The sequence below is a fragment of the Manacus candei genome, unplaced genomic scaffold, assembly GCF_025592945.1.
Source record: "Manacus candei isolate 608988 ecotype Guabito, Panama unplaced genomic scaffold, ASM2559294v1 h1tg000028l, whole genome shotgun sequence".
In the NCBI taxonomy this organism is placed as follows: Eukaryota; Metazoa; Chordata; class Aves; order Passeriformes; family Pipridae; genus Manacus; species Manacus candei.
This window is the reverse complement of record NW_026138076.1, coordinates 28355635-28378578: the sequence shown is the minus strand read 5'-3', so window position 1 is coordinate 28378578 and position 22944 is coordinate 28355635. Positions and strand designations below refer to the sequence as shown.

The 22944-nt window shown below is 38.4% G+C and overlaps 1 protein-coding gene across 2 annotated transcripts in view; it reads right to left on the bottom strand.

The window, feature by feature from the left end:
• The window catches only part of TNKS (tankyrase), a 137940-nt gene that overhangs the window by 69769 nt on the left and 45227 nt on the right, over positions 1–22944 (bottom strand). Inside the window, exon 4 of one of the 2 annotated variants that reach the window (XM_051790677.1) lies at positions 16589–16693. The exons of the other annotated variant lie outside the window; for it this stretch is intronic. Coding sequence (XP_051646637.1) covers positions 16589–16693 — 105 coding nt within the window. The remainder of the gene's footprint in view (positions 1–16588; positions 16694–22944) is intronic. 2 annotated transcript variants of the gene reach the window in all.

Below are 22944 nucleotides of genomic sequence, written 5' to 3'. Positions count from 1 at the left end.
ATGTTTGAGGAACTCTTGTTCTTTCTTGGCAGCTGCAGGTCCTGAGGTCTAGCAGCACTGGAAGTCAGGGGTGAAATCTTGCTCCATTAGAAAACATGGCAGCTCTACATTTGACCTCAACTGTGTGCAGACCACAGCTTGTTATTGGCTGCCTCCCCTGAAAACCTGAATTACCACTTTTGAAAATATACATCCCACATGAAGACTGACAAGATCTTTGTGAACAGTCCAGCGGATTCTTTTTTCCCCCAAATAAGTATTCATAATTATCCAGCAACACAGAGGACATGCACTCTCCATCAGAGCAGTAGAGACAGCAGGTATCACAATCTCTCCCTTTTCCTCATTGAAAAGTGTTTCTGGTACCTTTACAACACTGTACTCTGCTAGCACAGGAATGCATGAGGCTGCTGGGAAAACAGCAACAGAGTCCTGATGCAGCTGCAGGGGTTGAGAACAGGTTTCTCCATCAGATTTGTTACTTAATCCAGCTCAGCCTGAGGCCACCCAAATGGGTCCCTCAGAATGAAGAGCCTGAACAAGATGGTGCTGTGACAGGGAAATGGAAACTCTGCATTTGAGCTGCCATTGCTACAAAGAAAGCAATCTATGGACCAGAATCCAAACAGAGTTTAGCAAAGAAAGAAACTCCGTAGAAATAAATTAAAATATACCTTTTCCTGATACTCTAGGACTTCACAGACTTATGAGTGAGAAATGAGCACACTTCCACATATGCCATCCTTTTTAATCCACTCAGATCTTTGGAGTAATATTGAAATATTTAAACAAATATTCAAGTTATACTCAGAGCATGAGGCTTTCAGTGCTTATGACAGACTACTAGGGTTATTGGGGGGGTGGATAAGTTTTTTGGTTTGTTTTTTTCCTGTTGTTCTTTTTTAACAAACTCAAATTTTATTTTCAATATGGCTGCTTTTGGAAGAGTCCAATCATATCATTAAAATACTAATCAATTCCTTCTTCCCCATATAACTTTTTATTATACATAAAGCAGCGGCTGGGACCAAAATATGGAGTTAAATCAAAGCAAGAAAGTATTTTTATTTTTACCATCTGAATAGCACAAGGTTGTGGGAATAACTGTCTAACAAAAAAAAATTTGGGAAGTCATTTATAAGTACCACAAGAAGCACATGAGAAGAAAGAGAAAACCCCAGTAATTTCAGGGTTTATTAGTAATTATATTTCCTTACTTCCCACTTGTTTAGGGTTAATTTCTTTATGCCTCTTACAGTTCTGCACTCAGCTGTCTCTCACAAGTAAATGGACTAATTTTATAAGCTGTCTAATAGGCTAAACCAGGAACACAGCAAGACCCTAATTTTAAGCTCTTGTCACAGATGAGAAAGACCAAAGCAACTCTAGTATATGCAAGTGACAGAAAAGCAACTCAGGAGATAATGCCTTCAAGAACAAGTTTGAGAAAAAAAGGAATGTTACTCAGGAAGAAAGTTTTGGTGCTTTGTCTTTGCCACTTCTGTAAGATGAGTCAGGCACTGGGGATTCACATTAGCCATTTGTAACTGAAATTTAAAAACGACAAATGACTCAGCTAATGGTGAAGTACTTTTAGGAATATGTTTTAAAAGGGGGGTGGAAATTAAAGAAATAAGCAAACGTCATTTGATTTTGACTGCAACTCTACCAAACCACTGAGCTAGCAACATCCTGCCTGGAACAACTTTCAGTTAAGTGGACAGAGCTTGAATGCAGACCATTCCTGATCTATTCGAGAGAAAAAAGCTGGATCTCTTCTAAGGCCTGTCAGAAAGCAGCATATGAGAAAATCTGCAGCTTTGTATAGTGCAGATTGGCAAAACCTCTGCTAGGGTCTTAAGTGATGGAAGAGATTTTTGTCTATTAAGTGATCAATTCAAAGCACATCTACTACATAAGCATATACAAGATATAGCATTTAAACACTGTCTTCATATCTAAGTATAAATTACACATATTGCACATTATGGGGTTTGGTCACTAAGAAGGATTAGGTAGAGTATCAAAATGAGCCTTCAGTGTTCGTGCAGTTATAGCATCATTAATTTTACATTTGGCACATAACAGAATTCTGTTTCTCAGAAGGGTTCTTTTCAGTGATGCTGACCTGTTTATTAAAATGATGCTACCAGATTTCCTTCACCATATTGTAGCAGAAAGATGAAAAAGTCCCTTTGTTACACTATTTCAAATTTCTTAACTCTTAAATCATAAGATACAAAGATGAAGTTACATTACTCACAACAGCCGGAGGAATTTTCCTAAATGGACAGGGAAAGGACACAACACATGCACTTCAAGACAATAATGACAGTGATGACAATAATAATAATAGGAACAAACCCCAAACCAATAACAACCCAACAAAGCAACTAAAAAACCCTACAACCACCCATCATGTGCTAATCCATATAAATCATTTTACTTTCAACAATGCTACCATACCCTACAATATAATTTCTTCTGAAATAATAAATCTGACAAAACTGTTAGAATTCATTCTCTTTAATGTACCTGCACGAGTAGTTTTCTTTTTCGTATTAGTGCATGCTGGTCATGTAAACACCATGCACACATCCATTTTTTATTCACAGTGTGAAAAACTACTTATTTTCAACACAACTGTACTATTTCAGAATGCTGTAGTTACCTTGAAGACACACCAGAACTCTCATCTGTAATGTCTTCAGACTGAAACTGGAAAAGTTAAAAAGACTGCAGAATATCAAGGAACTGTGAAGAAAATCCAAACCTTCAGCAATTCCAAACAAACTTGTGTGAGGGAAAAATTGACAAGGTTGAGGTTCATCTTTTCATTAAAGTTCAATATTCATGAGATCTCTTGTGAAATCACATATGGAAAAAGAAACCTGATTGTTTTTTTCCCAGAGCCTTCCCCATTACCTTTCATGCCTACTGCAAAGGCAACATTCCCATGCCTCTCCACTTCATCCCTTGTATTAATTCCAGCTACCATCCGTTGTAATTCCCTCTACTTCAGCCATACTCAATATTAATAACTGTTCCATTTTTTCAGCTGCTACTTTTTTCTCAATTCTGTAATACATCTGCATATGCATTTTCTCTCCAGGATTTCTAGGAAAACTTTACAGAGAAAGACAAAGGACTAAGAAACTCTCTTTGTCCAAGATTCGACTAGAGGTGGACAGACAGCCAAGCTGCTTTCATATTAGTGCATCCTTTTCAAAAACCAGCTTCCTCCCCTTTCTTTCCCAATAATATTCACAAACGAGTAAATTATTTGATCCCCCAGAATACTCTCTAGAGAGAAACCACAGAAATACCTGTTTATAACTGACAAAAAGCATGGAAGAAAACTAGAAAGAAAAAATTAAAAAATAACCTCAGGAAATCTATATTGTATAAAGGCAAGCTCCGAAGTTATGCTTCATCATCTAATCTTTCTCTGAAAAGAACTCCAGAGTGAATATGGGCAGACTAAATTTTGCAATTTCTCCAGTTTTCTCACTGCAGATAAAACATACTAGCAAGCTGGGGACACTGTGTCTGAAAATCTATAGCTGGATTTAAAACCAAAGCATTTATTTTAACCAAAAAATCTATATTCTCTTAGCTACAGCAAACATGACAGATTTTGTACTAACAAATTGCACAGATTTAAGGAAGTGGGTTTTTTGAATGTTTGCTAGACAATGAATATGAGACATAAAATATATATATCTGCCAAAATATTTTTTTACTGAACAGTACAATCCTTCCTCTGTACATCTGAAGCTGCCCCATGTATCTAAACTTACTCTGCAAGCATGAGAAAACACAGGCTGCCACCTCATAAAAAATGCACGTGTATTGCCATGCTTGCCCTGCAGCACATACCCTGGAAGGAACTCAATTCCAGTTAAATCACTTCACTGCCTCCTAGACAAAAAACACAAAATGCTTCCCTTGCCTGCTGAGCCCTGGAGTAGTGAGCAGAAGGGAGAACTCCTTTGTAACCGGAGGAAACAGAGCAAACCTGTCCAACACACAGCAGTGAAACTATCTAGCTGTATTTTGGAAGTTAGCAAAAACAATTATCACAACATTATCTTATTACTAAGAGCAGAGATATCATTAAAGGGGAAAAAACAAACAAACAAACAAACAACATCAAAAAGAGTCAACATGTATTTATATAACACTTAAGCAAAGCACAGCAAGTAAATCCTTACTAAAAGAATAACAAAACAGAGGTAATAGATTTTGTTATAATGAACAAATTTGTCATGCCAAACAGGAAACTAATCTGTCAACAGTTCAGTTTAAACAGTTTGAAAAATATGCATTTGTCCAGAACAAAAAGAAGGTAGCAAATAACTAAACTGCTTTTCCATTTATATTAAGGCTATGTAACTCAAATAATTCTGTCTTGATGCTACAGGCAAATTTTCTAAACTTGTGGGTTTTTATTTGCCAGTTGAGGGTCAAAGACATTTGGAAAACACAGGAAAGTTTGGTACAAATCTGGGGGAGAGAGGAAACAGCAGCATGACTGGAAATGGGATATGTGGATTGATATGAAAGACTCATTCTAGTACTCCAGAATAAAGAGCAGCTGTTTGACTTTGAACATCCTTCCCCTCCCTTATCCTTCTCATCAGATCATATGATCTAGAGAATATATACTTAGAAGCAATGGTTCCATTTGTTTTGTCTCATTTTTACAAGTTATCTTTTAACACCTTCTCTGAACACGTCTGCATGAGCAGTGATCAGTCACAGTAACTAAAGCTTCACCTGATCTGAGCCATGGTGTGGGCTCTCCATATTCACTCAGGTAAAGAACCACTCTGCACCCTAATGTGACTAGGAGTGTTATAAGAGGAAAGAAAGCTGGAATTTATAGAAAATGTTAGGAAACTAAATCTGCAAACTGTTGTCCTCACTAAAAACTATCTACTAAAACACTAGCTGGGGAGGGAATTAATTTGTTATTTACATTTAAGTATTTTTTGGTACTCCTGTTGGAATAACATATCACAAGATAGAAATACAGCAATAACAGTATTTACTGTCAATATGCAGGAGGTCTATCTGAGAAGTGTTAAATTATTTACCAACAATAAAAGAATAATTAAATACTACATATAACTCAAGTTTTGTAAATATTTACTGTTTCTTGTGTCAACCTTATTGTTTTAAATGCTTTATTAATTAAATTCCTGATAGAACAGACTATTTCAGTTGGAAGGGACCTACAAGAATCATCCAGCCCAACCGTATGACCACTTCAGGGCTGACCGAAAGCTAAAGCATGGTGTTAAGGGCATTGTCCAAATGCCTCTTAACCACTGATAGGCTTGGGGCATTAACCATCTCTCAAGGAAGCCTGTTCCCATGTTTAACCCTCCTCTCAGCGAAGAAATGCTTCCTAACATCCAGTCTGAACCTCCCCTGGCACAGCTTTGAACCATTCCTAAACATCCTGTTGTAGGATCCTAGGGAGAAGAGCTCAGCACCTCCCTCTCCATTTCCCCTCCTCATGAAGTTGCAGAGAGCAATAAAGTCACCCATCAGCCTCCTTTAACCCAAATTCCTTAGCTGCTTCTCAGAGGTAACAGGTTTACACATATGATTTCTTAAAAAAAAAACAACTTGTTGGCCTAAATGCCAATATGGTTCACTACAAAGACTGGAAACAGAACAGCACCAAGGGAAAAAAGAAGTTTACTGAAGGAAAGAGATACTAAGTTGTCAATTAAAGAGCTTTGGTTCACCAGACTGCTGTCATTATAAGAAGAGCATTCCTTCTTCAATTTTTCATTTATGCACAGCAAGTTTCATCACATGCAACACAGGGCTGCCTGTTCAAGAGCTAACTTATGAAAGGTGACTGTATGGAAAGCAGTTACCACTTACATCCAGCTGGACACTGTTGATACACCACACACACGTTATTGGTATTGCACTGGAAAACTAAGTACAAGGACTTCACTGTCACAGGTATATCCACAAATAAAGCACTTTCCAAAACAGATGCTCCCTCTGTTGCAGGTCAGAAAAGAAATACATTAACTGCATGTACCCTCAGCATGACAGCTCTGCAGGTTTCTGTGTAAACCTGCAATAAAAGTTAGTGTTCTGTATGAAGTAGGAAAAAATACTTTTTTCCATTTTCACCTACTTCCAGAAATCTCACTGGATTTAAAGACTCTGCTTACCTCAAATAATTCAAAATATAATTGGACAGAAAGTATTCCTGCATTCCTCATGCATCACAACAATTAATGACCTTAAATATACTCTAGAAAATGTGTTTAGGTGATGTTCTATTTAGGTAATGGAACTAGCAGCAGTTCCTAATCCAGACTATTTTTCTAATGCCTTTATTTCAAAGTTATTCTAAGATAACGTTCATTGTTAACTTTCAAAAAAGTGATATTTTTAATCTCCATTTGACCTAAAATGAAAGAAGACCATGCAATAGTTAAGGCAGGCTCTCTCTACTGTGCCCTAGGAGTGTTAGTTTGGCATGAGCTAACCCAGTATTACCACTCCTTCCAGAGAGCACATACCATCAAGGAGAAATCATACTGTACCTTCCCCTCTACCAATTTAGGATTCCCACTTATCTGTTTCTATAAAAGTTCACTTATTCATGCAGGAAATGCTGAGATTATTACCGAAAGAGCTTGCTCCCTGATGCTGACTCTCCTTTTGCCATCCTTCAAGCATACCTCAGCAGAGCAGACCAAAGACAGGCTATAAGAGAATTGGGTCTGTCTTCAGAGAGCAGCACAATGAAAACTGCAGGGAGGAAGAACAAATGCCCAGAGAAAGGACAGCTCTCACTGGATCACACTGTGCCATTAAAACAGTTATAGCGGTAACGACCTTTACTGCAATCAAAATGGGTCTGGATTTAGATGAAGGACACAAGACTGAAAAGGAACAGGCAAGGAAATATTTAAAGGGAGGGAGTATTAAAAGTTTCTGGTTTCCCTTTTTCTGTTCAACAGTCACACCAGCAGTCCTGACCCTTGGCAGTGGGCTCTTATAAGAGTCATCGAACAGGGCAAGATGTCAGTCTGCCTCTGGTTTTTGTCAGGACAGTTTTTATATTTATCACTTTGGTCCAAATACAGTGTTATGCTTAGATATGGAAGTCCACCCTATTCTTGAGCATACAGATGGTGTTTCTCAAGAAAACTTCCCTCAGTGGTGTCCTCCGACAACTTGAATCTTATGTGGAAGTACGGTACTTTCAGCTTTTAGGGAGGGATTCCCGGTCAGCAGCTAAGAAGGGTCTCAGCAAACAGTCACACTCCTCTTTTCCCTCCCCTTTTTCTCACCTTTTCCAAGATGCTCTTAGCCTTAGCAAAGACAGAAAATCCTATATGGGAAAATACAGCCACATATGGTAAGAAGCCACAATGCACAAAAGTCATAAATTATTTTCCTTCTGATCTGCTTGCTCTCCAGGAGAAAAACGCTCATCTACCATCTTGCAGTAGTGCAGGCAGACAAAAGGAGGAGGATTCTTGAGATGGAGCTACATTTTCCCTGCCAGTGAGCAGGAAGAGGTTTTCTTGCATAGCTCAACACGATTTCAAAAGAGAAAGAGATCCATGAAAGGAAGATTTACTGGGTAATTAGACCAACAATTTCTAGAACACTGATGAGAGTTCTCATCTAGCTCCCTGAGGATACTGCATCATTTGAAAAGACAGCACTTAAAACACTTACCTTTTAGATTTGTGGGGAAGATCAGCAATTCTCCATTTTTAGAAAAGTATCAAACAGTATATAAATATGTTGCTGGTTTGGGTTTAATGTCTTATTTTGGTCTTTCAATCCCTCTGATTTTATAATCAAGTATTCTTTTTTTTTTTTGTTCATATAAAAAAAATTGTCTTTTTCTACTGGAAAAGTTGCTCACAAAAGATTTTTTTGGCTATGACTGCTAAAAAGCAAATAGAATCTGCCCCCATCCTTTCAAAGGAAAGGTTATTTTTCTGTGTTCTGTCAGGTAAAATAAATTCTTCACTTCCAGGGCAATGGATGACTAAAAACTAACCAACAGAGTCATACACGAAATAATATATTCCTGAGAAAATAATGTCTCTTTACACAGGTCTGCTTTGCCTACATTTTTAACAAGAAACTTGCTTAACAAGAACAACTCTACAACTACAAAATGAACACCCAGATTTCTGGATGGTTCTGCTAACTGGCAGCAGTCTGTCAGCATCAGATTATCTGTTCAATTTCAGCACAAAATTGCCTTAAACATGTGAGATTTACTCTGCAGGCAAAGGATTGCTGAAATGTAAACTCCCTGCACTCATTCCTGCAATAGCCGGGCCACAGAAGGAAGTCTTCCCTGAAGGAGGTTAATTCAGACTGACTACACACTGAAACGAGCTCTTGACTGTGCTGTTTAACAGGGGATGTAAGCCAAGATGCCAGTGCAGCCTACACCCTGCCTCACTCCTGGGCAGATGACTAGAGAGCCTACCATTCCAGTGGAGCTGACAGCAGGAGTTCAGGCAGGAGCAGAACACACACCTCTTGCTTATGACTTTGGGAAAGTCAGTGACTGCAAAAGCAAATATTTAGCTACAGAAGTCCTGGTGCTTAATCCCCTAAGCAGAGTCTACTAGAGTAATAATTATTACTATAATGAAGTAGCAAGAGTAATATGATCATCAAAAACTACTAGTAAAAATATTAGCAAAGGCTGGAATTCATTAATTTAAAAAAATAAGATTCAAATATAGTCAGTTCTCAGTTGGGAAGGTTCTCAAGGCTCTGCCTTCCTTTTCCACTGCTATCAGGAACAGAGCTCCTAAAGCAAGGTGCTATTTTATTGAGTCCAGCTCCCTGCACAAATCTATTCAAAAGCGTTTCAGAAATGAATAGCCCAATTTCCCTGGATTTGGTGACATTCCATGCTTGGTTTTTGGCCCTTATGCCCTCTCCCATGTTACCTTCCTGAAAGTAAAAGTAGACTGTGTATAGAAAATTGGGGGATTCTGCACAGAATCAGTCATTTGTCATGAGAAGCAGCTACTTTAGGGCTGACAGTGGGGATCCGAAAGGTATTCAAAGGTACTGATATGCATCATAGGATTTTTAATGCTGTATTCACAAGAAGACATGTCCCATGAAAGGTTTATTCCCCAGAACAGCTGGCAGCCTTGCCAGTCACTTCTGTCATCTGGCTTGGTTTATGTCAGACACATAAGCATAGCAAGAGGTAATGATTTTGTTGAAGATGGCAGTCAGCTGAAAGTTGCCATGAGTCCACTACTTGTGTAAGGACAGAGCTGCCCAAATTGAACAAATAAACTGAATTCTGAATTTATGCCAAAATGTTCTTGCCATTTTACATAATAAAGATCAAACAGACAAGAACAATATTGTATTCTTAAAAGGCAAGGAAAACCGAATTTGCAGAGCACCGGAGGTGGATCACGATGTTCTGTGGTCAGTAAATAATCAAATTAAGTTATGAGCTGAAAACGCTACTGAAACAGCAGAAAATACAGAAGGTTTCATTTCAAAACACAAAGGAATGCTTTCAAAAGAGTAAAGTGCTTACTTTTTGGGTGACCAAAGGAAAATAAAGGACTACAGAAGGGAAACATGCCATTCAAAAATCTGTATCTTACAGAACAGGCAACTATTTAAAAATATGTTCTGATGACAACATTTCAAAATATATGCTTGAAAATACTATAGTGTCAGTCCTCTTATCTCAATGCAGTGTGCAGTGCATTACTGCACTGTATAAAGCCTCTATTCAAAGAATAGATACCTAACAAAAAAGAACAGTATCAATGAATAAGTCTCCTGGAGATATCTTTGAGAACTTTTTTTGGTTTGTAAATTATTTGAAATGGTTCTTACGTATTGAGACATTTATATAAGCCAGTCCTCTTCCCTGCGTCCTCCAAAAAACCTCAAATCACTGCTTGTACTCATTGCAGAGTAAAATTCCAGGCTTGTCTTTCCTCAATACCTGAAAAATTATGCTGCTCTCCCTGGAATATAACACTTTGCTCTTCTGCCAACATGGAAGCCATCAACCACCAGTCAGTTTTTCAGCTTCCCTTGGCTCACTCACTGACTCTAGACTGGTACCTCGCCATCTTAAGTTTGCTCTTCAGAGATGCTTAATCTGAAAAGCTCTACACACATTTCACTGCTGCAGTCAACTAGCTGCAATTTATGGATAGAAAAGATGTACTCCTTCGTGAAGAAATAATGTGCTTTTAATGTTTTACTCATTCTTGCCTTGAACGCTAGCTGAAGACGGAACATTCTTCTCCACTTGGCAGCACCAGTTTTCTTCACACCAGCCTTCCCTCAGTTTTTAATCAGGATGGCAATACAGAAATGTGGAGATAAAAGAAAAATAGTAGTATGTAGAAATGGAAACTGTACAACATCACAAAAGGAAAACAGAGCTGAACTGTGCACCATCCAAGAGCACTGAAGTAAACAGTACATCATTTTTATTGAAGACCTGATAGGAAATCGCCATAAATTTACCACGACGGGTGACATTGCTAGTTCAGTGCCTCCTTTTAAGGGGAGATCAATTCAAGCAACTTCAGATCCACTTCCTTGACCTCAACAGCAAGTACAGGTCAAAAACAATTCTCAAGGAAAGATGACAGATACAATATGTGACAGCTGCAGAAAGGTAAATTACCCCAAACAAATCTTCGATGCAACTACTGATGGCTAAAAGGAAAACACAGACTACCTTATCCATGCAGATACATGGAGAATTATTAGTTCAGATAAGGATTAGTACAGGTACTGTAGGAACAATAAAGAACCTGAATGGAAGACAAATCACATTATCCTTGAAAAGCAAACCACTGAGCTCAGAGTATGGGGGCAGACTACTCTGTGGTTTGAATTATTTATTCCTAGTAACTTCAATTTAGTGCAAATACCTTCATTCATGCACTTGTCTGGCAGGGTTGATCACGACATTAGCCACAGCAATGTCAAGGCTGCCATTAGACTGAATTACAACAGCAAGGTAAAAAAAAAATCATGAATCCAATCAAATCCATAAAGTTGTGATGTGACAAAGGAGACACAAGTAATCCAGAACCACTAACATCCACACCGTCTGCCCCCACAGGAAGAACTGAACCAGGGCAGACAAGGCTATGGAATTCTGCTTCAGGGATATATAACTATAATGTTAATTTTTCTTCAAATGTGCAGCAGGCCAGGAAGCCTTTCATATATCATAATTCTTTACCAGTCCCCACATCTTTTGTATATTTATAATGAAGAGCCATCTCCTTTTTCCTTTCTGGAAAAAAAGATTTTTTTTACTCTCGTCTGGCAGTGTAAAGGAATCCTCAAGGTCACATTTGATGATCCCTTAGGCCACCAAAGTAGTAACAAAATGATTTTAAATGAATGAAAAATCAATTCCCTCTGCATTTACTTACACCCCTTAATTTCAGTCTTTCAAGTTTAATTTAGCTCTTTTCCTTTTCACCTGAACTTTTCAAATTTTACTCATATTTTTTCACTCCTGCGAAGCTTAGGTGATAAAATGCCTATTCCAAGTCCCAAAAATAGTATGGTTAGATCACTCTAAAATATGCTTAACTTTAAGCATGCATGTGAGCAGCCCCACTGACCTTGATATTCTCATGTCTAATGCATTTTGTTGAACTGCGGCTACAAAGAAGGGCTATCACATTTCTTAACCACAAAAAAAGTGCCTTGTTCTTCAGCTCAATCCTGCACTGTGCTGCCATGCTCCACTGCAAACACATACTTATTTCAATAAATGTCATATCATCATTGCTCTCAAGGAAGACAATACTACCTGCCTATAATATCTCTAGACCCTTTCTTGCATTACTCATTAGCCTTTTTCAGAATGCGAAAATCAACTCTACTTCATTAATCTGTTCTTCAACTCCTGTCATTTTGCCTTTTCAGCAAGGTAGACTGGGTAACACAATTCCCAAGAAAGGGACACCTCTGCAGCCACATAATCAATTACTCTACTTGGTACCATTATCACAGCCAACCTTCCTTCCTCAAGTGGTTTACACATGCATTGTATAATAGTGAGGGACCACAATAATAACAGTAATAGAGTTATCAGTCTATCTAAAGCACTCAGCGTTCTGTAGGAATAATAAGCAACTGTGAGTACAGAATTGTGAAAATCTGGACTCTTTGTGCACTTGCATTGAGTACCAAATCCTCTTCACTTCAGACCAGCTAGGACAAGCACTTCTTTCAACTTCCACCTGATACAGACTTGATTCTTTCAGGCAGTTTCACTTCAAATCTTTATAACCTCTCCTTGTTTGCCAAGCAGAGGTACACTTCAACCCTTTGGAGACGACCAGAGGTGGAGGAAAATAGGGAGGAAAATAAGGATTTGTTTCAGACATGACTTTCTCAAAGTATATAGGTACTTAGAAACATGGAAGGAAGCTGTTCTAGAGAATATGACAGGCAGAGAAAAGAAACAAAACAGGACAGAGGTAGAGCTGGTACAGGACAAGAGACAGAAGAGTTACAGATGGGGATTATTCTAATATGAAGAAAAACATCAAGAATCCTTCAGGGGAATTAAAGTGTTTAAGTTTGGTGTGTAGCAAACCTCACTGAATACCATCAGCATATACACAAACAGAATAAAATATAAAAAATAGGGACTTTGCATCCAAATCCATTCCAAACACTTAAGACACCCTGGACTGCAGTCATAAAACACTGGCCACTGATATACTGCATTGCTACAGATAAAGTTCTTCAAACTACCTTTACCACTAGTAAGGCCATGCTCAAGGCAGTCTTTCCCTCACAAGACTGTACCTGAGAAACAGGGCTTGTAAACCCTATTCATCTGACAGCTATGATACACACAAGCATATATTCATATTGCAATAATAAGGGAAATATATTCAGAACCTGGTGACATTCCTCAAAGTCTTCACCCCTCTAAACAATAGGAAGACTCATTGCACCTCCATATGTGCTTAGCAAACACCTGCAAAGACTGAAGGAATAAGAGCGAGAGCAGTATTGCAACCTGCAGCATAGAGCTGTGCTTAAGCAATACACAAACACCAGCAAATTCATACTGATGTCATTCCTCAACTTATTAAAAAAGATTTGGCTGCTTCAATAACATAGAATAGCATTAAACATAGCGTGGCAGGATCAAATGAATTAGGAACAATAAATCAGGCATTAACAGAATGAAAAGCAAAGTGACTGAAAAAACCTAATCCTCTAAGAAGAATGCATCTTTGGCCACACATTGAAACACCTCCCCTTATTTCTGCCACAGGCAATGTTAATCCATAAAACTACTGTAAAAGTCTGGGTTAGCTCAATGACCTAGAAGAGTTTAGCCAGAGGGTTGTAACAAGAGGGGCTGACAAATGTGCCTCTGATACTTCTGAACTCTAGTGTATTTACATAAGCGTTTATTCTAGATCACCGCCACGGCCAGGTTCGATTGCCGGTCAGGGAACCCCTCCGGGCAGACGAAGCTCGTCAGCCCTGTAAGGCCATCCATCTAAGAGAAGGTCACTCTAAACAAACCTACGTCCTGAGGACCTCCCTGCCACCGTCCGAGCTCACTCGGCCCCGGCAGATGAACCTCAGGATTAAAGGGTGGGCTCAGTTCAGCGCACACTGTGTCTCACCTAAAAATCCATTGCACAGGTTGGAAGGGTAATGACCCTTCCCAAATCTTCGTTCGCAAAGACTGGCCATACTACTACTACTACTATTCTAGATCTGGAGAGGGTTTTCAAAGTAATCATAATCCTGACTTAGTGTACTTTTGTGCATATACTACTGTAGCAGTCCTGGGGTGCATCATACAGAGGTATTTCAGGAAATTTTCAAAACTATGCACTCCAGACCCTTACTTAATAACTGTGTGTGTGTGCTGAGTCCACAGGACCCTGCATTAAAAGAAAACCCAAACAAACAAAAAACAAAACAAGTTTATATTTAGAGTTGTTGACAGGAGAGTCAGCAAAGACTTCTAAGATTTTGCACTTCCAAAGTAGGGAACTGAACCTGACTGTTGATAAGTCTGACAACATCCAAATTCAGTAAACTAAAACCCTAACTTGAAGAAAAAGCAAATATGGCAGAGGAGGAAGTGGAAAGAAGATAAAGGGCAAAGAAACATGAATTAGGGGAAAAGTACAGAAAAACTGATTCCAGACGCATTAATGTGAGAAAAATTGACATCTCTGCACAATTAAAGAGCTGTCATTTTAAATTTTCAAGCAAAGCAGGAACAAACACAGAACTTTTCAGTATTTATATAATCTCACCCTGTAACAGAGAATGAAAATACAGAAATAAGCACTTTACTAAGAGAGGAGGCTGAAACTAAATTTCACCAGTATAGAGAGGAGAGGGATGCTATTGCCTATTCAAAGCCAGCTCTTCTGACATACCCAAGAAGGCCAACAGCAAAGTATGCCAAGAGACTGTTTCAAAGCTATCTCCTAGTACTAATAAACATAACCTTTATCACAAGCTCTCCCACTGCATAGTTCCACTCAGCACATCAGGGTGAGAAGTCTGACAGTATTTAGCTGCCTTCCCCTGCCTATCCTCATATAGTTCAATGAGCTTCATGGAGCAAGGATTGAGAAGAATGTGATGCTTCTAAATGCTGAAATCTGCATTTAGTAATGAAATGCCTGAGTCTACACAGAGTGTGAAACAGTAATTTCATGTTAAGTGCTTCCTTAATTTCAAATGAATATGCCTCTGACAACAGGAATTTTTTTAAAAATCACCCTTGCTAACTGCTTTATTGTTCAAAGCATTTCACTAACAACGACTTAACTCTATACACCCTATTTACATTGAATGACTGTGGATTTAGAATAGGTCTTTAACAACTCATGGTCAAGCTGAAACATTCCAGTATCATTTGCTTTCCAAACTTTTGTAAATACTACTTAGATTGAAAACTTGTTGGTGTGCATTTGCATAACTTTCTCAATTTCCACCATTTTAATATATGGTAGCATATTCTGATGCATAATTGGTACCCTCAGGAAGTCAACTGAAAAAAATACTTCCTGCAGCAAAGAAGTGTCCAACTTTCAGTTGTAACCTGATAGTAAGTTCTTTGGAAGTTTTGGAAATGAAAATTTTCAGAAACTTACAGCTCATCGAAAATGAGGTGGATTTCCATAGGGGAAGCTAAAGGCAAAAATCACTGAATCCAGTGCAAACATCTGCCAAATTTGAAGTTCCTGCACCAACCATAAATATATTGAAACAATTCAACAGAAACACTTGGTTTCAGACATTAAGAAAGCTAATTGTTCTTACTTTGTTGCTACTAAATCTTTCCTACTTTTTTTTTAACTGCAAGAATAATCAAACACTACATCAGGCTGCCAAGAGAGGTTGTGGATTCTCCACCCTTGGAGCTTTTCAAAACCTGGCTGGACATGACCCTGGGCAATCTGTGCTAGTCAACCCTGCTTGGAGCAGGTGGGTTGGAGTAGACTGTCTCCAGAGGTCCCTTCCAATCTGAAAGTTTCTGCAACTCTGTGACACCAAACCAGATTTTAGATTTCAGGTCTTCAAACTATGAAGTATGAAAAAGACAAATCCATTAACTTTGATGGTAGGTTTAAATGAAATAGTAATAAATAAATCTCAGACATTTCTGGCTCTCAGGCAGTTTCGTTTCACTGTTAAACCCAAGGGCAAGTGACAACTAAGAAGGAAGAAATAAAATCGAGCAGAATTGTTGAACTAAATCATTTCAGTGCTTCTATTTAAGTAAATTTTTGTGAATAGACCCATAGTACATTTTGATTTAAACAGCACAAGCTGACGACACTTGCTTGCTTTAGCTACCAAGTATGGGAAATCAGGATAAGCATTTATGGGGTCAACAAACAGAAAACACAACAAGAACATTACAGCAACAAGACAGAGACTCAAAACAAGAAGACATTTTTAGAAGCCTTTAAAAAAAAACATATCTGTAGATCACACAGCATGCTGATATGAATATGATGCAGCAACCTCATGCCGAATAATGTCTTTGACATGCCCATGATGTTCTCAGAAGGACCATGCTGGACAAGAGTTAGGTCACCTAAGTCTGATTAAAAAATGACTACAATTGTCTTGTAGTAAGCATTCAAATTTACTGTTTTGTGCACTTGGCCTGCAGCAAGACTAAAATATCTACACAAAAGGGAAACAAAAAGCCTATCCTGTACAAATCTTCATAGACTTAACACTTTTTAGTATCTTTGAAGCAAGTTTCACAGACTTAACACATGGTATATAGAACACTATTAACACAGGGAAAAAGAGTGACCTCCTGGCTAAGTATGCCACTCCACAGAAAGAAGCACAAGATACAGTGGCACAAAGGAAAAACATAAGTGGTAGCACGACCTTGAGCCCTGAGAGCTGGACCTGGAAAAAACCCCTCACTTTCAGTACTCTTGATGGTACCTGAGGTATTCAGAGAACAATTTTCTTCTCAGATTAGGACTGGTTTTGGCACACTGGTAACTGTATTAATAGATCCCACCTCCTCTGCAAATAGACTGGTCTCTGTTCTCTTCCTGGGATTCCTCTGTGCTTTCTGCATCACAGTATATACCCATCATGAATGGCTCTATAGAGCCAACTAATCCTAAAAAACAGAACAGACGTGGAAATGTCACAATAATAGACAGGAAACTATGTGCTTCCTAGCAATATCCCTTAGAGAAAGGGAGTGGAAGGACATTTTAGAAGCATACTCGTGAACTTTTAAATTACTATTCTGGTTGTGATACCAAAATCAAAATATTATTAGCTAAAGTACTAGCTTTGAAGCCTCTGAAAAATGTTAGAGACTTATTGGGGTAAGAAGAATGCCAGGAAATAAAATTTCTGGTAAGTAGTCACACAGCATGACATTTTCCTTACCCATTAAATGCACTACTTGATATCCTCAGCTTTATTTATATTCTCTCTATACAGAGGACTAAATGCTTTCTTTAGAGTAGACAGTGTTACCCCACTTAGCATAAAATTTTGCTTTTAACATTATAGAGGTTTTTTGCTTAGTTAAGTATTAACAACCATCACTGCTACAGTGCCAAATAAAATCTAGGTACATTTTAAAAGTTATCACCAGACTGTAAAGCATAACACAATAAAAATGACTGAAGTTCACAGTAGTCAAAATGTGTAAGTGCTAAATGCTAAATGTGTATACCAAAAACGATAGCTGCTCTTCATGCACACTGACAAATTACTATTGCATTCTACACTTATGTCATCTTTGAGGAGCTGACTACTTTATAATGGCATACACTATGTCTTTAATTACAGCTAAAATTCTCAAGAAAAACTCATGAATTATTGCAGAACTGAACTATTCACATTTTTTAGAGTAATATGTTTCTTCCAAGGAAACATATGGCTTGAGTAAACAGTATCATTATTCACATTGAGGAGTCATTCTTTTGAGAGCTCAAATCACAGAAATTCAGATAATATTTCATGTCTAACTTCTGCAGAGGTTTTTCCAGGACAGATAATGTAAAATGGAAAATCCAAAATTCATGTTTTAAAAATATTTCCAAAAAACTACATGTAAAATGTGAAAAGGTAAGTTGCACAATTTTGAGCCAGAGGAGGTACATCTACGTTTACACTATCCCCAATTCTGATACGTTTTAACATGAAGATAGCCATTTGCAAATTTAGGCTGTTTTACAGTGAGAAAGAAGAGATGAGTACTTCTCTTTACATAAATATGATTTTGGAAAAAAATTACAAATATATTGCAGAACAGTTACATGCTGGATAGAAGCAGAATGACTGATATATTCACACCATGAACCCAAGGGGCTTTCTGGAATGGGCACTGTTAAGTAAGCGAGGCTAAGATCCAGATGGCCGTATTTCAAATTAGTCTGACAGCACTGTATATATAGTATAGCAGATGTCAATCACTACAGCAGAGGCTCATTTTGGGAGCTGAAGTTAACCCTGCCTTTAACAAACTTGAGTCTCAATAGGAGACTTCACCCACCTAGTTTTCAAGCTGGACTGTGTGCAGGAGTCAAGGTTTGGGCAGCAGGAGGTGGTGCTGAGGTAGCCTCTCTGAGAAGGGACCAGGGCTTGTCCTGTGCTGGACACAGCCACTTAGAGCTGGCTCTGATAGACCCAGTGCTGACCAAAGCCGAACCCGTCAGCACTGTGTTGGTGGTGCCTCTGCAGTGATATATTTAAGAAAGGGTAAAAAACACTTCACAGCAGCTGTGAGAGGGGAGTGAGTGTGAAACTACCCTTGAACATACCCAGGTCAGAGAAGGAAGAGGGGGAGAAGGTGCTCCAGGTGCCAGTGGTGAGGTGCCCCCTGCAGCCCCAGAGTAGATATCCACACTGCAGTCCATGGAGAACCCCACACCGCAGCAAGTGGATGTGCCCTGAAGGAAGCTGTGGAGTACTCACACAAAAGGAGGTCTTCTGGCAGCTGTGCCTCAGGGGGAACCATGCTGGACCAGTTCTTGAAGAACTGCAGGCCACTGGAAGGCTCCACATCAAAGAAGATAATTAGAGAATCTATATTACAGAATATCCTAAATCGGAAGGGATCCACAAGGATCATCAAAGTCCAACTTCTGGCCCTGCATAGGACACCCCAAGAATCACACCATGTGTCCAAGAGCATTGTCCAAATGCTTCCTGAACTCTGTCAGGCTTGGTGCTGTGACCACTTCCCTTGGGAGTCTGTTCTGGTGCTCCACTACTCTCTGGGTGAAGAACTTTTTCCTAATATCTAATCTAGTTCCTAATAATCTAATCTAATCTTAATTCCCAAAGGACTGTGGGGGGAACAGTTCTAGGTGGGACTGGGTGGGGGGAACCCACTCTAGAGCAGCAACCAAATTACTAAAATGACGATTAACAGGTTTTAGTCAATCTTTCAGATGTCCAGAAAACCCTGAAACAGACAAAGAATGCCAACCCACAGTTCACATGTAAAGTAAACTGAGGGTACTCGACTAATTTAAGAATTTTTCTTAAAAAGGAGAATGTCCAGTTCTTTTGGCCTCATTTTAACTTTAGGATTAATAAACATCTCCAGAATTCATTATCTACTACAACTACATGACTAAAGAAATATGAGACTCGTTCTACAAACAACTGGCACTACCAAAAAAAAAGTCTACACATCTGTTAGCACTGTGTAGGTTTTCCTCAGGTGCCTGTATTTGCATCTGTTTATTCCCAAAAAGACTCTTGGTTCACCATCCTGACAAACATCACAGAAAATATTAATCCTGTACTGATGAATATCACTATTCAAGGCAATACAGATTTTTTTGGATTGGCCAGAAGACCACCAGCTTCCTATGCTCACTGCCTCCTTTTCTCTGTTTTCAGGAGCATAGAGAACAGAGTTTCTTTCTAACAGAAACAAAGAAGAAAGTTATTGGCTTTGTTTAAAATGGTATTTTTATGAAATTTCAAGATAACAGCACTGTCTAATTATTCTAATTTAGCCCACTGCTACTTTGCTGTAAATAATATGCTCATCACAACATGTACTTTATAAATCTTAGGCAAGCCCTGTAGTGTTGTTTCCCAGCTTGTCAGGTCTGCCTGCCTTTTCCATGTGTCAGCAAGTAAAACGGCCTGTGGAAGGCAAGAAAGATACCTAATTTTTAGAGGAGGCACATCAGCCAGAAACAAGGTGTACAAATAGAAATGTGAAAAGAGAATAAGGAGAAGGGATACAGGGAATAGCCACAATAAAGATACTGCAGGGAACTAAGGAAAGTGCAAGGGGAGAAACCCAGTGACATGAACTTTGCTGTCAGTTTGCTCCTTGCACAGAGCCAACCACCCAGGTCTTCCAGTGTCTGGACTTTGCTATGATGATCAATGCTTGCAAGTTTAATTACTAAGGGTGTAACTTTTTAGTAACTATTGACAAGAAAAGCTTTGTAGAAACTTGCTTCAAATACCTGTATAAACGATAATTGACCTGAGGTTTTAATAAGGGAAGTAAATTGGTTTGCAGAGACGGACCATTATATTTGTGGGTCAATTAAATACCAATGCTACTTTATTTCTACTTCTAAAGACTTCATCCAAACTTAACACAGGCATCACTGTCCTCTGTTCTGTAGCCTAGAGTACCCCTCCCAGGACCCAAGGTGTCCTAACTCTCACAGACACAGCTACATAAATTGCTATTTCCAAAGAAATAAGCTTGGGGATATGAAAATAATTTCCTCATGAAGTACTAAGAGGAGACAGTTAAAAACAGCTTCCTCACTGACACACTCCTCTTCAGTCAGCGATATACATGCACAGAAGTATGGGAAAACTGAAGAGGAAAGAATTAACTCACAGGTTCTCTTCCATGTCCTCAAAAAGAATGGAAAAGTGCTTCTTTTATTTACTGGATAAATGCGAGGGGGCAGATTTGCATTTATTTTATAAAACAGTTCTTGTTCACTGAATTAGCTTGTGTTTCTCACTTCTAATCTAGGCTGTAACTCTGCAGCTTGCTTCATGTGATCAGCCCTCAAAAGATTAAAGTTAGGTGACCTAATGACAGAATTTCTGCTACCACAATTCATTTCCCAAGTTGTTTAAGAGGACTAATACATGAGTCATGTATGGTCTAATAAGTGCTTAAAATTATGGAAACACTTATCACCCAAAGCAGCAGGATCTGTGGAGTCTGGAACAAAGCAGCAGAGAAATAAGCTTATTATCCATAAGGAAGAAGCCTAATCTTAAAACATTTCAGACTAATAAAGTATCAGGACAAAGCCTGCTTTGGCTGTAAAAAGGAAATTATTAGACTACAAGAATTGCAACACAGGATAAAAACTCCTTTGTCCAAGTTTTGGGCCTGTAAGTTATTGCAAGGAAAAGTAAAATGCCACCAATGTCTATCTATTGTATCTATAACATACCTGTAACAAGTCTCAGCTACTCTGTCTCTAAATTAGCATTAAAAACTAATACTCTACACTGAACAAAAGTGTAGCTGTCTTTGTGGGACAGGAATAGAAAAAGTATTGTGGAAAACAAAGATTTCTGATACCTAATAACTATGAGAGACAGTAGCATAGCACACAGACATTCATATTTTATGGTCTACTGTGTTTTAATTCTAGTAAGAGTTGCAACATAACAGAGTATGATTTTTCAATGCATTTCCAAAACAAAAGAGTTTTGCTTAACTTACATTATAGTTTGCCAGATGCGTGAAAATTTTCCAGTGGAAATGTGGTACCAATTCAAAATTTTGTGCCTTTGTGCAAGACTGACAATAGCTTAACTATTATGTTAAAATTAGAAACTGTTCAATGCTACTAATCAAGTAAAGCACTTAATCATACAGTTCTTTTAAGCATAAGAACAGTTGCATTGCACTAGAGGGGAAAGTTATAAAACACATGATTAAACGTAACTAAATTAGGTAAAAATCACAAAAACAACTCCATAATTTTGAAAAATCTCTAAAGTATACCAGAAATAAACAGGTTTGTGAGACATGGAAACTTGAGTCTTTTTTGCCTAAGTTTGCATTTCATGTATGAAAGACGTAAAGATAAAGGAAGAGCAGAGCTGATGCATTTTCAGAGATGACTTCTTACCTCCCAATGAGGTCATGCTCTTTAAAATCGCCTCCAAAATTATTACATAGAAGTTTAGCATAAAGCTTGACACAAAGTTAATTTTTGCTGTATTATAAATTAAACTTTGAACCTTCATGACAGTCAGATAAACAGCTATGTACAAATGACAAATTCAATCTAATTTCAGAGATTTCTATTTTCCTATAGCCCGGAAAGAATCTTCATTGTATATCCACAAGAGACTTACAATAGCCCTCACACACAATAAAAATCCTATTCCTTCCCTACTCTTGGAAAAACAGTACAAAACAAAAAAAAGACAAACAAAAAAGCAGCAGTTAGCCTCATCAGGTAGGCTTTGGATGAACAGTAAGTATGAGAAGAAAGAGTCCACCACCTAGAAAAAAACAACTCTAGTCATAAAATCAGAAGACCAAAAAAAAAAAAAAGAACAATTGAACTTTAAGAAGAAAAAGTAACAATGTTCATTTCTACAAAAGGTACAAAAGGGGACCAAAGATACAGACAGTTAGTAAAAAGGCTACTGTTCTGTGTCCACATTGTGTTGCTTGCAGTAAGGAGAAATCAGCATAGGCAGACTTCCAAGGCTTGTGGTGTGCACCTGAATTATCAGATGTTCCTGCCAATGCCACTGTGAAGAACCACATGCCCAAAGCAGAAGACTGCATTGCAACGACTGCAGGAGGCTGTGGGAGAAAGCTAAAGAGGAAAGAGATCCCATGTTAATCCCAGGACTAAAAGCATTTCACATGTTAGGCCCCTTTTCTACAGAGCACCAAGACAAACATCTTGCAGCCAAGAAGTATGTTTGGACAGACACACAAAAGAACCTGACTCACATCAACACATGCAGTTTGAAGGGCAAGTCCTGCCTTTTCATACCTGAGCACAACACATTCATGAATAGCCATCAAGGATAATGCTCAAAGTTATGAAAGCTCAAACACCACATTAAAGACACCTCTCTCTGCAGCTCAGAAATTTAACTTTAATTTTTAAAGAGAAAAAAGCCACCTGTGTTTCTTTGCACATAAAGACAATAAAAATAGAAAAATAATGGATCTGCCTGCTCATTACTGTGATGGGAAATGCTGCTTGGACCTGACTTATTCTTTTACAACCACAAATTGTATTTCTCCTAAAAAAACTGCTTACAGAAAAAAGGACTTTAAACAAGTAACTTGCTTCATTTTATAAAATCTGGAACAAGGCTTTCTCTACTCACAAGATGCAGACTACAACCACTGCCCTCATGTCACCCATC